General features: G+C 49.6%; 1 protein-coding gene across 1 annotated transcript; it reads right to left on the reverse strand.

Annotated features, from left to right (window-relative positions):
- Positions 1 to 4,111: 4,111 nt before the first annotated feature.
- LOC101688657 (zinc finger and SCAN domain-containing protein 5B) lies at positions 4,112 to 8,123 on the reverse strand. Its single transcript, XM_045077261.1, has 4 exons — positions 7,740 to 8,123; positions 6,169 to 6,375; positions 5,297 to 5,447; positions 4,112 to 5,018 (listed from the first exon to the last, which is right to left on the reverse strand). The coding sequence occupies exons 1-4, from the start codon at positions 8,121 to 8,123 to the stop codon at positions 4,294 to 4,296; spliced, it is 1,467 nt and encodes a 488-aa protein (XP_044933196.1). The 3' UTR covers positions 4,112 to 4,293.
- Between the last annotated feature and the right edge of the window lie 8,106 nt (positions 8,124 to 16,229).

Genomic DNA, 16,229 nt, shown 5'->3' on the forward strand with positions numbered 1-16,229 from the left:
CTATATGTTATTCTTCTGTTAAAAAAAAAAAAAAAAAGCAAAACTAAACAACATATTAAGTCGCACGCATGCACATGTCTTTAATGAAATTACGTTTTAAAGTAATGATGAGGGACGCCTGGGTGGCTCAGTTGGTTAAGCGGCTGCCTTCAGCTCGGGTCATGATCCCAGTGTCCTGGGATCGAGTCCCACATCGGGCTCCTTGCTCCGCAGGGAGCCTGCTTCTCCCTCTGAATCTGCCTGCCACTCTGCCTGTGCTCGCTCTCGCTTGCTCTCTCTCTGACAAATAAATAAATAAAATCTTAAAAAATAAAATAAAATAAAATAAAGTAATGATGAGCTAGGATTTGTGATGCTGGTTTTCTCCAGGTGAAGAAGCTGAGAGACGAGTTCTCAGGAGCGCGTCTACAGAGATGCAAAGGTCATGGGATATTATCAATATCCCATTTCTGGGAGATGATAAGGCATTCCTTTTTTTGATACTTTTTTTCAAAATAAATTAACAAATAAGTATGTAATTAAAGAGAAACATAACTTTACCAATTTATGAGAGTGTCAGTACAATCCTGCGACTTGGAAGTAAAATTATTAAAGGGAAAGAAATCGAGCATGTTAACAACTCATGTCTCTGGATATTGGAAGTATCCTTTTTTTTTTTAAAGATTTTATTTATTTATCAGAGAGAGAGAGGGGGAGAGAGCGAGACAGAATGGCAGGCAGAGGCAGAGGGAGAAGCAGGCTCCTCGCCGAGCAAGGAGCCCGATGTGGGACTCAATCCCAGGACGGTGGGATCATGAGCCGAAGGCAGCTGCTTAACCAACTGAGCCACCCAGGCGTCCCTGGAAGTATCCTTTTAATAAGCATCTTATTGTCCCTGTATTTTATAATTACCCCCATGATGAATGTCTACATCTTAATAAAATTCAAACTGCTGTTCATGCTAACAATCTTTTTCTTTTTTAACCCATAACAGAGGCATGCACTATTCAGAAATCTGGGAGAAAAGGAGGATGTGTGGCAGAGAGAGAAGGGGAGAAGCCAGTTAGGGAAGAGGAAGCCAAGGACACGTGGGGTTTCCACGGTGGTGTGAATGGCTAATTCCATCTCGGGCCACAGGGTGGGACTTAGACAAGTGAAGATAGGCTGCTGACTGACGGACCCAAATCACTGCGGAGTCTGGCGAGAGCTGTTTTAGTGACACGATGTGGGGAGAAGGCCCGAGTGGGCCGCTGAGATGGAAACAGCCTGGAAGAAGTGAAAACATGTGTGTCCTTATACCTGCGTTCTCCAACCTCCTGTCCCCTCTACATGTTGAAAGACATGGGCTTTGGGCACTTTTTGACATGCCTGGATGAAGATACAGGAGATCTCCCTGTCCTATTTCTGCAATTTCCTGTGAACCTATAGTTATTTCAAAAACAGACAAAACAAAACTGTACTCAGGTGATTGCCAGCGTAAGAACCAATGACGAAGGGGCAGCTTCTGGAGAGTCTTAGAATTTAGAATGTCTTAGAATCCCTCTTTCAAAGGAGGGCAGGAGCCCACCCCCAGCCTTCGGATTCAGTAGGTTTGGGCCTGATTGTTATTTAATTTCTTTTAAAAAAAGATTTTATTTTTTCGTTTAAGAGAGAGAAAGGAGTGGGGGGTACAGAGGGAGAAGCAGACACCCTGCTGAGCAGGGAGCTCAATGCAGGGTTCTATCCGGATCCCTGGACTCCAGGATCATGACCGGTGCTGAAGGCAGTCACCCAACCATGTGAGCCACCCCGGCGCCCTGCTGTTTAACTTCTAACACGGATCACAGCCGGGTGGACGCGGCTGGTGGAGGACCACACCCAGAGGTTAGGAAAGGTTACTCATCCCTGACCCACTACCCCCCTTCCCGAATCCTAACTCTGTCCTGGAGGCATGGAGATACCCGAGGGGCCGGGGAAGCGGATCTGTGGGAATACAGAGCAATGTTCATCCTGTTTTCTTCCTCCACACGCTGGGATCTCCCGGGAGAGCTGTAACGCTCCCAGTGCCCCAGCCACACCCCACACCAGCCAAATCCTTCTCTCTAGGTGTGGCCCCCACGCGCAGGTGGGGTATTTTGGGTTTTTTGTGGGGTTTCTTTGTGTATTTTTTGTTTTTGGTTTTTTTTGAAGTTGGCTCCAGCTTGCTGCCAGATTGGGAAACTGGACTGCAAAGAACCTTTGGGTGAGGCTCACTGGTGGGCATCCCTATGATTAAGATACATGAGCAGGGTGTCCCAGGAAGACGTTTTCTAGGTCTGGTGAAGGAAATCAGGCTTCATCACTAAGACGGAGAACGGCCTCGTGGACTCCGCTCCAAGACTGCTCAGGGCCTCAAGTCTGGAAGAGACGCGAGTCTGCATGCGTACACTGGGTCGCGTACTGGGCACCTGCCCCAGGAAGGACCTTAAACCCTCCTCCCTGGAAACCGGACTTTTGTAAATGGACCCCATGTAGGAAGGGACAGACTCAGAGCCCTGAAGGTTACTGGATCCAAAATCTGCTTTTCTCAAAATCTCCCAAGAGCAGAAGCATCCATATCCCTTGGGGATTTCTTAAAAGTGCAGATTCTCGGGACATCAAAAACAAGAAGATCAGAGAAACTCACTACCAAGGAGTCTGAGTTTAAGGAGGCAGAAAGAGAGGGATCCTGATGGTGGTGGAGGGGGGCGTAGAGACATGGGGTATTACAGGGAAAGCAAGGAAATCAGTCAAGTGCCAGCCTTTGAGCGTTAATAAACCAGTAGACAGATGTGCCATCCTAACACACAAGGTTAATAGAGGAAATGCTGTGGGACACAGGTGGTCAAGAAAATGGATTCTGAAACTCAAGTTCCTTAAAATGCAGGTTCCCAGGCCCCGCCCCAGAGCGGAGTGTGCGTCCTTCACTGCCGGCTTCACAGAGCCTCCAGGCGATGTCTGTGTACCTCAGTTAAGGTGACCTACTAACCAGTGGCTCCGAACGCTTCTGGAGTCCTGTGGGAAATGACAGGTCACCCAACTTAGCAACGATTCATGGTGCAGAATACAAAGCGGTTCGGACAGGCAAAGCACGGAAGGATTTTAGGGCCGAGGAACTGCTCCGCGCGCGAGACCCTCACAGTGGGTCCCCGACCTGCGTTTGTCTAAACCCAGGGAAGGGGCAACACTGAGTGACCCCTCAACCCTAGGCTTGGGGGACAATGACATCAGCAGGGCCTCATCACTTTTGGCCCTGGGAAGGTAAGGGAAGAGAACGGTAAGGGAAGGACGTGGTAAGGGAAGACGATGGTAAGGGAGGACGTGTTTGTGTGGGGAAGGGGCGGGGCGTCCTCTGGGAAAATCTCTGGACTTCTGCTGTTTTGTGAATCTGAAGCTGCTCTAAAAAAATGTCTTTTCTTTTTAAAAGATTTTATTTATTTATTTGACAGAGATCACAAGTAGGCAGAGAGGCAGGCAGAGAGAGAGAGAAAGAGGGAAGCAGGCTCCCTGCCGAACAGGGAACCCGATGTGGGGCTCGATCCCAGGACCCTGGGATCATGACCTGAGCCGAAGGCAGAGGCTTTAACCCACTGAGCCACCCAGGTGCCCTCTTTTTATTTTTTTTTTAAAGTTGCTCAGGAATATGATAAATAAATCAGAATGTGTCTATACTTAAATCGGGTCCGTCTGAAATTCAAACTTCACTGGTTATCTCCTATTTAATCTGGCCACTTGGAACACCTGGGGGGCTCAGTCGTTGGGCGTCAGCCTTCGGCTCAGGTCATGATCCCGGGGTCCTACAATCGAGCCCCCATCGAGCCCCACATTGGGCTCTCTGCTAAGCAGGAAGCCAGCTTCTCCCTCTCCCACTCCCCCTGCTTGTGTTCCCTCTCTCGCTGTGTCTCTGTCAAATAAATAAAATCTTAAAAAAAATAATCTGGCCACCCTACTTGGACCATCCCACCTTATAAGGAAATAAAGGATAACAGGAAGACAATCTGCAGCAACAATTTTATTAGGAAATGTCGAAAATAAGACTGGCCTTCATTGCGAGAATAGCAACATAAACCAAAAAGCTTCCAACAATGGGACAATGAGACACGATGAGACGGAAAATGAAAACCAATAGGGAAGACATCATCGTTCCAAGATCCTCATAATTAACGTTCACAGGACAGCTGCTATGTGTCCGGAAACCTTGTAAGTGCTCGAGATGTCCTGTCATTTTTCCAAAATCGGGGACAAACCACCCTTACCTCCTTCTTGGGACGGAAGGGACTTGGACCTGGTCGCCTTGTCTGCGGAATCGTCAGGAAGTCACTTCATGTGGGTTTTTTGGTGGCGTTTGAAAGTTCCCAGCTGACGAAAGGTGCCGTGGCACTCGGGACACGTGTAGGGTTTCAACCCAGAGTGGGTGCGAAGGTGGACGTTGAGGTTCCCCTTGTGGCTGAAAGCTTTCCCGCAGTCCGCACATGCGTAAGGCTTCTCCTTGGTGTGGACCCGGCGGTGGCTCCGAAGGGTGGAGTCGTGGGTGAAGGTCCGGTGGCAGAGCTCGCAGGAGTAGGGCTTCTCCCCAGTGTGGATTCGCCGGTGCACGCGGAGGTCTGAAGGCTGCGTGAACGTCCCCGCGCAGGAATCGCATCTGAATGGCCTCTCTCCCGTGTGTGTCCTCCAGTGAATGCGAAACTGAGATTTATAACGAAACCCTTTCTTACAGATGCTGCACACGGTTGGTGTCTGTCCCATTGGTGTCTGTTCCGTGGCTTTTCCCCCAACAGGATGGACCGAGCTGGACACAGGTTGAGCTGAGACTTCTCCTTTGTCCAAATACGGGGTCCCTCCTTGAGGTACTTCTTCGGAAATAGAGGTGTTGTCCAGTTTTCTTCTTTTGGGATTTCTTGGGCTTTTCTGAGAATCTCTTCTGTTCTCACTCTGAGGGGAAATTTGTCTCTCTGAAACGTGGGTGGAGGGTCTGTTGGCGTGCACGTCTGTAATACGGGCTCCTTCTTGGAGATTCTTTCCACCCTTTGCCTTCATGGAATCTGTTGAAAGAAAGATTAACACACAACACTTAACAAAGAGCATTTTCAATGATACCAACCTCCTTTGGACCAAAGGCCGCTGTGGGTTGAGAACTTCCCATCAACCAATGGACCTGGGATAGGGTTGTACGTAGGACACTGAGGACAGTCAGGGATAGAGAAGGATTGGTATTTCAGGGCTCTCTTCCCCCAAGAGATGTCAGTGCTGGTTCCCCACCCCCACTTCCCAGCTGAGGAAGAGTCACTACCTCCTCTGAATTCCCAGTTTCCAGGCTCACCAGAACCTTCCAGAAGCTGAGGCTCTTGGAACTTCAGTATTGTCCTCTCTTCCAGATCTTCCATCAGATTCTCCTTCAGGTTCCCCTTGGGTCTCAGATTCTCCTGCACACCTTTTCTAGGAATGGTCTCCAGCAGGAGAACGTTCTGTGCCTGGCAATAGGCAAACACATGTAGTTGCCAACGTGCCTAACTTGGGGCATGGGAGGCTCTCATCCCTGTTTTCCCCATCCTGCCCATCACCCTAATCTGAGACACCAACTCTCTCAACATGACAGTATTGTGGATGTGCCCACACTTCCTTTGGGCCACTCATCACTCCCTCTCATCAATCATGCCCAGCGTGCCTTTAAATCATGTCCACATGTCACAGCCCTTACGCTTAATTCTCTAAGCACTTCTCAGGTCACCTGGCTTCCTCTGGCCAATTCGGGAAGCAAGGTGGCTCTGGGTCCAGGTGTCGCTGCTCATCACTACTGATATTTTGTGGGATGATCCCTGTTTGGGGCTCTCCTGTGCATTGTGGGATCATAGCAGCGTCCCTGGGTTCTGACCACTCGATGCAATCCCAACCTCCAACCCCACCTGCATTCTGACAACTGAAATGGTCTTGGGGCATTTGCAAAAGTCTTTTAGAGACAAAAACGACTCTAGGTGAGAACTACTCCCTTAGGCAGAGGGACAAAGGCTGAGGAGTCTTCCTTCTCCACAGAAGCTCAGAGATGTCTACAGGCTCGATGCATCCATGGGGATGGGACAATGGGTGCACTTCTGTGCTCTGCCACTGTCCCAGTTATTCCACAGCTACACCCACCACCACTTCTAGTACCTTCTGCCACCGCTGTCTCGAGATCGGGAAGGGCCTCACACTCACCTGCCCGGCTGACGGCTCGTTGACTCCTGGCAGATTCTGCAGCTCTCTGCTGACCTTCTCGCTGTCCTCTGGATGTGTCTCACTCACAGAAGATCGGGGCTTCTTGGACAAGTCTGCCACAAGGTCCATGTCACTGACCTCTGCTCCAGCCATCTGAGCATCTGAACTTCGTACAAGAAATTCCTGTCCTTGTAAGGTGACTATGGTCTGTGAGGGCAAGAGTCAACCAAGATCAGACTCACTTGAACCAGAACGGAGCTTTGAGGCTCCCTCAATGAAGATACTGCACACTCACACTTTGTTGGAATTACTGGTTTCAAAGGCAGGCTCCCAAGGTGGTAGGGGACTTACCCGCCCTCTTGTGTTGGACAACCACCGGCCTAGCCACAATATCTAATCAACATCAACACCTCCCCATGTCCCAACCACCACCTCAGCTAATACTCAGCCCTCAAGAGTCATCCTAAGGCATGCTTTATCCACTCCTGACTTCAGCACTCGAGGTGGAGCACAGTGAGAAATCAACACCAGGCCCCGCTGAGACGTCACACGTGTGGCTTACATCTCACTCAGCCTGTCTTAAGAATCCCCTTATCTGTCATTCCAGATGACCATCTTCCAGTTCCCATGGCTATTTTCCCACCACATTGTCGAAAGCTTATAATTCCCGTTCTCCACTCACCCCTGGAGAATTTCATCACCTCCCGGAGTGCTCAGGGCAAGGAGGACTGCCATGTTGGATCTAACTCCCTCCTGTCCACTTACAAGATTACCTACAGAGCTCATCTCCCCATGGCTGTTGCTACACCAGGTCCCATTCCCCTCCTAGATCCCTCAGACTCTTGCTTTTTCTACAAAGCCTACAGGTGCACGCCAACCACCACGATGGAAAATGTTCCCATGTAAGGTCTTAACCTGGTCTGGAGAGTCATACCTGTGAGCTGGAGGGATATCCGGCAACCACCAGAGATTTTTTGTTTTTGACTTTCCCAACTGGGGGTGGTTGCCTTTGACATCAAGGATGGCGCTAACACTACGATGCCCAGGAAAGCCCCAAGGTTGGTCCATCTCAGTGTCACTAGTAGATTTGAAAGACCCTCGTGGAGTCGAAAGCCTGCTGTCCCAGCCCCCTTCCTTCCTCAGGGTCATGCCAGGACTCTAGTTACCATGGCAACATAGCTCATTAGGTACTTCACCCAAGTAGGACCACTTTTAAGAGGGTCTCTGGCGATATCAAGAATTGCAAACGTAACGGACTGAACTGGTTTCCAGCTCCTTCCTCCTGGAGCCCCTGGAATGCCCCTTAGGCAGCTGTCCCCACCAGAGGTCGGGCAGGGTGAGTGACAGTAAAGTTCGTAGACTCCTGAAACCGATCAAATGCCAGTGACCTCTTTCTCCTCCCTGTCGTGACAGCTGGAAATGTCTCTAGACACTGCCGAGGGTCTCCTGAGTGGCAAACCGTCTTCCCAGCAGGAACCACTGACCAAGAAAGCCCCCATGTCCTCTCCAGTCCAAGGGCACCTGCAGTTCCCACACCAGCTCCCCCTTCCCATCAGGAAGGCCCTGCTCACCCATGTCTTGGGGGTCTTGTTGCTTCTCAGCAGGTCCCTCAAGTCCTCGCAGCTCCGCACACCACTTTCCTTGACTAGGACCTGAAGCTCCGGGGGCATGGAGATCAGGAACTGCTCCAGCACCAGCGCGTCCAGGATCTGCTCCTTGGTATGAAGGTCTGGCCGCAGCCACAGGTAGCAGAGCTCACCAAGCCTCCTCAGGTCCTCAAGGGGGTCTGACGTCTCCGAGCTGGTGAAAGCCCTGAAGCTCAGGTGCCACGTCTCACAGTCATCGTCTTGTGTCCCGTCAAGGGCTCCTTGCAACAGAGCAGACCGTGGCAGCTCTGTCTCCGGGCTGCCTTGGGGTTTCTCCTGACCCCCTGAGAAGTTCTGGTCTGTAGCCATATCGACCGGAGAACTTTCCGGTATGACTCTGCAGACTTTCTCGAAGCTGGTGCCTAATTAAGAGCCACCTAAAGGGACTGACTCCAGTTTTCTTCAGCAACAGACGCGCCGTTCATTCAGGTCTGTGGGGTGGGGCGGGGGGAGGAACCAGATTGGTTTAATTTCTTACCACCCCCTTCCCTCCAAACCCTTCACCCCAACACTAACACCGTCCCCCACTCATCCAGTATTTAATTCTGTGAAAAGTAACCCCACTATTATTTTTCCAATGTTCACATTTATAGTAAAAGGTGGTTCACATGTCTGAAGGGCCCTTAGATTCTGAGCTCTAAATGTACAGAAGCGGGCTCCGTTTTCTCATCTGTAAGTTGAAACAATATCATCCTTGACTATAAATTATATATAACTACGTGTAAAACTCCTATAATTAAGGGGCACCTGGGTGGCTTGGTGGTTTAAGCCTCAGCCTTTGGGTCAGGTCATGATCTCAGGATCCTGGGATCCAGCCCCAGGTAGGGCTCTCTGCTCAGCAGGGAGCCTGCTTCCCCCCCCCCTCTGCCTGCCTCTGCCTACTTGTGATCTCTTTCTCTGTCAAATAAATAAATAAAATCTTTTTTTTTTTAAAACCTCCTATAATTGAATTTTAACAATGTCAGTCTTTCTATCTTTCCACCAGGACAACCTCCATGGCAAAACTGTATTAGTTAAAATTCTGCAGAATACAGAGAAATATTTACAACCTGAGAATTTCATGTGGTGTGGGGACATCGGAAGTATTAATCTATGATCGTGCCCAGACACATTTCCTTGTTGGTCCCTGGATATTGCTTTGTTCCAGGAAGAGGATTCGAAAGAACCCTAACAGGATTAACAAATATTCCTTACTGTCGTGAGATACAAACAACACAAAACTCACCACTTCAACTCTTTTAAAACGCACAAGTTTGCAGCACTATCACATTTGCAATGCTTTACAACATTCATCTGTGTCTGGTTCCAAAACTCACTCATCCCATGCCCAAAGGAAACTCTGTCCCTCCCCCTTCCCTGGCCACACCCACCCCCAGGGGATCTGTTAATCTCTTCTCCCTCTCTTTGGGTTAAACACTTAATCTCATCCAAGAAAATGGATTAAAAATCGAATGCTCTTTGAAATTTTCAAAGGCCAACGGTCAACCTGAGGATGGGGTGGAAGACTGGGGGGTACTCGGCAGGGCACTGAGAGCCACTTGGTCCTCAGGTAGAGAGAGGGGCTTTTTTTTTTTTTGAAGATTTTATTTATTTGCCAGATAGAGATCACAAGTAGGCAGAGAGAGAGGAGGAAGTAGGCTCCCAGCCGTGAGGAGAGCCGGATGCGGGGCTCAATCCCAGGACCCTGGAATCATGACCTGAGCCAAAGGCAGAGGCTTTAACCCACTGAGCCACCCAGGAGCCCCGAGAGAGGGGCTTTAATCATGGCTGGTCTAGTAGGTTGATAAAAAAAAAAAAAAAAAGGTCCATACTCAGAGGTTTGATTTTTACCCTGTGGACAGCAAACACCCAGCAATGTGTTTTTAAGCAGCGGTGTTGGGCATTCAGAAACCTCAGGAGAAGCATGTACCATGCAGAATTCAAGGCGAATTCTACACATTTGCCTAAAACCCGCAATAATCAACCTTTTCCCCTACTTCGGCTCCTTGGGGAAGCCTGCTCAGCTCAGCGCTGATTCGATCCCATGTTGTAGCTTTAATTAGCTGTTAGGCAAGTCCACCAGCTCTCGGGAGACCATCATCCTTCTCCATAACACGGGATGAGAAAACACACCTCTTACCCTGTCTGAGGGTAAAATATGAGGATGCAGAGAGGACATGCCTGGCACGTCTTTACACAATGGCATGACCAACATTTGGAGCCATGATTCTCAACCAAGGGTGACTTGCCCTACTCCCCTGGCACCTTAGGACACTGGGCGACATCTGGAGGCATTTTTGGTCATCACAACCCGGGCATGGGGGAGGCAGGTGGTGGGGGGACACGGCTAAAAACCCTGCAGTGCACGGGACAGCCCCCAACCCCCTCCCCAAAACAAAACAACAACAACGAAATCACCTGGCCAAAAATACCATCAGAGGCTGAAAACCCCTGGTTCAAAGTACAAACCTGACATATTGGGGGGTCAAATCACACCACAACCATTCAGAGTTAATTATGGGGTATATATAGGACAACTCTTGCTTTCACAAGACCTCGGAGCAAATGTGTAGTGGATGCAGACCCAAATCCTCCTGGCACCAACCTCCATCCACATCCCAGGTTCCCAGCACCCAAGGACATCCCCAGCCAGTGACTTGCCTCATTCGCGTCTTTGCGCCGTCCTGCCTCGAGCCTCCTCCAGCTAGGACTGGCTCTCCCACAGAGCTGTGCTGAACACACAGCCGCTTATATAGGGCTAGAGAAAGCCCAGAATTCCAGTTACCTCAGCAGCCCAAAGATTAGTTTAAGGCCGTGGAATGAACCACTTTAAGGTGGCCGTGTGGATTATATTTCCCACTGAAACTCCATCAAGAGGAGAAAAAAAAAGGAATTGGAGCACCTGGGTGGCTCAGTGGTTTAAGCCCCTGCCTTCAGCTCAGGTGGTGATCTCAGGGTCCTGGGATCGAGCCCCACATCGGGCTCTCTGCTCAGCAGGGAGTCTGCTTCCCCCTCTCTCTCTACCTGCCTCTCTGCCTACTTGTGATCTCTGTCTTTCTGTTAAATAAATAAATAAAATCTTTTAATTAAAAAAAAGGAATTTTTTAAATAAAATAAATTGGAAACAATATTGGTTTTCCTGGTCTACTGAATTATTTATCCTATGCCTGAAGCGTTCAAAGGAGTCAGTTAAGCACTTTGGGTCAAGATTTTATTTAAAATGAGCTGACAAGGCAGGGCATGGGAAGTAGGTGTTTAGAAAGCCAGAGGTTGCATTCAAGTAGAGGAAAGTACATCATATCCATTTTGCAGGCCGAGTGAGTATTTCCTAAATGCCAAGGGCAACACCAACCCGTCAAGCCAAGAACATGAGCAGAGCTGGGAGGCTGGTATCAAACGGGTGATTTTATTTAGTTCGGGGACGCCTGAGGAGCTCAGTCAGTTAAGCGTCTGCCTTTGGTTCAGGTCATGATCCCAGGTTCCCTTGGGATTGAGCCCCAAGTTGGGCTTCCTGCTCAGTGGAGAGTCTGCTTCTCCCCCCTTTCTGCCCGCTGCTCCCCCTGCTTGTGTGCTCTCTCTCTCTGTCAAACAAATTCTTTGAAAAAATAAAAAATAAAATCTTCGGAAAAAAAATATAGCTCAAGGAAAGCTCTGACATGTTAATTCTAAGGTATTGAAAAATGACAAATAATTATTGATACGTAAGAATATTCGTGATTTTTTAACTCATATTTTTCACTGTCTTGCGATTAATGCCTTCAAGCTTTGCTCAAACTGGGTTAAATCACCCATTTTATATACATCAATTTACTCTTTGATACAAACAGCAGAAACCAGACAGAAGCACGCAGACGCGGCTCTGCCTTCCTTCTCTCCCAGGGTGGGGAAGGTGGTTTTGAGGCTTCTCTGCAGACCTGCTTGTTCCCCTGAATTAGCTTTCACAAATCCTGAAAAGCTGTAACAGTGGGTCCGCCTGTTACCGAGTGAAGTTTAATCAGGGTTGGGCGGATCTGGGTTACAGTTTTGGAAGCTCTCAGTGTCCATCAAATCATAACCAATCCATTCAGATCGTGAACTTTTTTGTGTAACATTTCAGAGGAATCGGAAGGCTCCTGGCTTTGCATGATTCTTGGAGCGCAAGGGAGTCTCTAAACCTGAGAGTGTTCGTAAGCACAATGGGGGCTTTCTGCCCACCCAGACTCGTCCCTTTCATCCTGAGACCAGCGCATGGGAGACCCGGCACTAAATCTGATTCAGAACCCGACCTCTCGCCCCCTCACTGGTGCCTCTTCTAATCTCTCCGGGACCCGGACCTTTGCAGCTGCTTCCGCAGTGGTCCTTTCTGCCCTCCTGCTCTTAAGGGCTGCGTTCCCCATGGCCCTGGACCATGTGACCTGACCCCAGCCTTACACAGCAGTACCCCCTTCAGAACTGACCCACGGTTTGCTGAACACGGGGAGGAGAAACCTTGTCCTTTCTCAGCACCCAGAGGCCTTCAGCATCTGACCTGCGGATGCTCTCCTTCCTCAGCCCTCTCCCCAGCAGCCTGGCACGCTTCTGCTCTGGGAGTCTGACCCCTCGGTCATGCTCCATGGTCTGGAATGCTCTGTCTGCCCCTACAGGGCTGTTAACAGCTTTGGCCCCGCAAATGCTATGTAAATACTGATAAACAGATTAGACACACAGACAGACAGACAGACAGATCGTTCACAAACAGATGACATGTCCAGGATTCTGCACTTTCTTAAGACCTCATTTTTTCTGTGACTGTAAATGACCTCGTATAACCGAGAATGTGCTTTTCATGAGGATGAACATTTGCCGGGATAGAAAATGATAGATTTACCTTGTTTTCCTTCAATTCCTGGAAGGTCTTTGCTGCTCCGTCGTCCACACTGTGTCACCCCGGAGAGCCATGTGAGCCTTCCTGCAGAAGTGGTCTGGGTGTCTCTCTCTCTTCAGGCTTTTCTGAAATTCATTCTTTTGTGACCGGCTGTAGATTTTTCCTGTTCAGCCTGAAGAACACCACGGGTCCAAGAGCTCTTTCATCTGTAAATGTGTGAAAGTTATCTTCCTGATTTCTTACTAATATTTCTTCCTCCCCCTTATCGTGCTCCCCTCAAGTAGGGCCTGGCCTCTTAGTACTTTCTCGCTTCTGGAAGCATCTCTGATGCTTTGTTCCTCCTCTCTCATTTCTGTTGTGTCCACTCTGCTGTATTCCCACCTGCCGTGTTCGTTCAGCTCCTGCATGTTTTTCTTAACTAATATTCGTTGAATTCAAAAGTTTTTTACCTTCTTATTTCATGCTGCTGATTTGTGTTTATTTCTATTCTATTCCTTTGGACGCCAGTTCTAACACCCCATTTCTGAAGGTAGCTGTAATCTAGCTTTTATATTCTTTGTTGACTTTTTACATTGGCTGTGTCATGGGGTGCCTGGCTGGCTCAGTGGGTTAAGCCTCTGCCTTAGGTTCAGGTCATGATCTCAGGGTCCTGGGATCGAGCCCCGCATCACATTGGGCTCTCTACTCAGCGGGGAGCCTGCTTCCTCCTCTCTCTCTGCCTGCCTCTCTGCCTACTTGTGATCTCTCTCTGTCAAAATAAATAAATAAAGTCTTTAAAAACTAAATAAACACATTAGCTGTGTCCTCGTTTGGCCCCATGAGTTAGTATCCTGAACGACAGGAGAGCTTTTCAGTTCTGGTGATTCTGCAGCACCTCAGCGATATGCAGAGACATGTTTGCTCATCTCAGCTGGGGAGAGGCGGCTCCTGCTGTCCTGTACGTAGAGACCAGGGAACTGTTCAACACCCTGTAACGCCCCACATAGTAATGATCCCAACCGAAACATCTGCAGTGCCGAGGCTGAACGCCAGAAGAGGGGTATTGACTCTAGCGGACCAGCTGGCAAAGCCCTGTAAGCCAGAGACCGAACTTTTCCAGCCCCAGTGCCCTCAGTGACAGATTAATCCAAATCTCACCCCCTTTGGTAAAATCCTACCAAGTAAAACCTCAGATCTGGCCCCAAATTTAAGCCCCCCCGGTGGACACCAGAGTAAAAGGAAGCCCTTGCGACCCCTGAGGATCTCAGCCAGCACTCATGGGAAAAAGTGAGAGCAAATGAACCCCCCAGGGCTTTGCCCCACCCTCGGGTCATTTGGTCTGAATTACTTGGGTTAGGGTGGGGCTTCACCAGGATTTTTTAGCACCAAGAGATATGGAATATTATTCAGCCTTAAAAGGAAGAGAATGCCGTCACCTCTCAGGATGGGGCAGAAGCTTGAGGCCGTTATGCTATGTGAGATAATCTAGGCACAAAGGGGCCGATGTAGTGACTGAAGACAGGAAGGGGACTGCGGTGGGGTCCTGCAGAGTGGTCCTTTAACACAGGCAGAGTTTCAGATTTCAAGAAGGAAAGCCCTCTCGCGTTGGTGGGGATGGTTGCACAGCGTAACTGAACTGGACACTGAAACGTGGTTTCAATGGTACATTTCAGGGGCATCTGTCTGGGTGGCTCGGTTGGCTATGGCATCTGATTCTTGGTCTCTGCTCAGGTCCTGACCTCAGGGTCCTGGGATCGAGCCCCAAGTCAGGCTCAGCAATCAGCGCAGGTCTGCTTCTCCCTCTCCCTCTGACCCTCCCTCTACCGGCGCCCTCTCTCTAAAATAAGTGAATAAACCTCAAAAAAAATTGGTAAATTTCATGTTACATGTATTTGTCACAATTTAAAGGTTTCTTTTAATAAAATTTTTTTGAGATTTTATTTTTAAGTAATCTCTACGTCCAACGTGAGGCTCAAACTCACAACCCTGAGATCAATCAAGAATCACATGCTTCAGGGAAACTTGATTAAGGAGCGACCACAGCCCCTCTCATTACTCACGTGGGTCCCTCTTCTGATCTCTGGGCAGGCAACTGTCTCCACTCATTAGGGTTCAGTCATTCGCCAGCACGTGTGGAGGGTGATTTGCTCCTGGAAGGAAATCCCTCTCTTTTTCCAAGGACCCACCCCGCTTGCCCAGCCTCCTGTAGGGGAGGTGTAGGGGCAGCTCTAGGACTCTGGTACAGCCTCCCCCTCACTCTGCACACAGCCTACAGTCTACAAAGCAAAGACCAGAGCAGGGAGAGGCCCTTGGTGGCCCTAGCTGTGCAGTGGGGGGAGGGAGGAGGCAACTGAGCTGTGCTCAGAGCCTGGGCAGAGCACAGTCTCTTCCAGCATCAGCCCTCTCCTTCACAAGCCGGGAGATGGAGTAAGCAGTGACGTCTAGCGACGGGACTCTTGATGCCACAGTCGCTCTGGGGAGTGAGCGACATCCTGGACCGTCGGACCATTGGGTACCAATGGCGCTCCAGGAAGGAAGCTGTCCTGGCTTACATCGGGATATACAAGGACTTTTGGATTGAAGATGAATGATGGGGAATCTCGTGGTATGAATATATTGCGATATGAGCCCAGCGTAGTAGGCATTAGGACCAGCTCTCTCTGCAGGGCTCCAAGCCCCTATCAGTAGGGGCGAATTTCCAGCACGTGGACAGGACCCCATCCTTTCTCCCTCACCTCCGTGCTCTCAGACTTATCATCTGTCCTGGGGCCACAAGGGCTGGCCTCAATATATCCTTTACTTATGTTTTTGTCCATTTCCAAAAGAAGGCTACACCTCAGCCCCCAGCCCCCAGGCATAACCTGACTCTGGCTCTCCCCTATGGCAATACCCCCTTGCCTCCCAGCTCCTGAAATGTCTTCTCCCAGGAAAATTATCTCACTCTCAGCCTCCTCTGAATGTCCTTCAGGCATTCACCCTCCCTCCCTGGAGGGCTGAGCTCCTGCCTCTGATGTTACCATTACTGTAGTTCTGGGATATTTCCATGCCCCGTGCTCTTGGCCCCATGACATTCTCTCAACCCTCTGCCACACACTGCGTGAACACATACCCGTGAATTTGTCACCCCAACGACCAAGTGCCTCCGCCATCTTTAACCCCACCTCACTTCCTGTTCTCTCCCTTGTCTCTGAATGTCACTGGGACCAGCAATCTATTGAGTCTCCAGAGCTCTGCCCTTAGACCCCTTCTCTCCTCTTCTCATCATCTAAGTACTGACAGTGCTCCAAATTATACACCCAGTCTGCCCCTCTCCTCCGAGCTCCAGATCTGCACATCCAACTCCACGCCCCACCCCCAGCTGCATAACCAGTAGTTATCTCACGCTCACCGGGTCTCAGATTGAACTCCTACCTGCCCCCTGCACGCTTCCCATAACCTTCAAGGGCGACCCCCTCCCTCCATTGCATAGACCAAAAAGTAGGGATTCAGCCTCGACTGCTTTCTCAAATCGCACACCAAGTCTGCTGGGGAGTCCTATCAGCTCTGCCTTGAACTACATCCAGAATGTGACTGGTTCTCACCACCATCTGGGATTATAGCATCCCAAGTGGTCC

Source organism: Mustela putorius, unplaced genomic scaffold (assembly GCF_011764305.1).
Source record: "Mustela putorius furo isolate JIRA1106 unplaced genomic scaffold, ASM1176430v1.1 tig00000196_pilon_pilon_pilon, whole genome shotgun sequence".
NCBI classification, from domain to species: Eukaryota; Metazoa; Chordata; class Mammalia; order Carnivora; family Mustelidae; genus Mustela; species Mustela putorius.

Excerpts from the sequence above, each read along its gene's own strand:
- LOC101688657 (XM_045077261.1), bottom strand. The coding sequence starts at position 8,123 with ATGGCTACAGACCAGAACTTCTCAGGGGGTCAGGAGAAACCCCAAGGC. Across the intron at positions 5,448-6,168 it reads ACGAGCCGTCAGCCGGGCAG|GCACAGAACGTTCTCCTGCT; the intron begins GTGAGTGTGAGG and ends GCCTATTGCCAG. Across the intron at positions 5,019-5,296 it reads TCAGCTTCTGGAAGGTTCTG|ATTCCATGAAGGCAAAGGGT; the intron begins GTGAGCCTGGAA and ends TTCTTTCAACAG.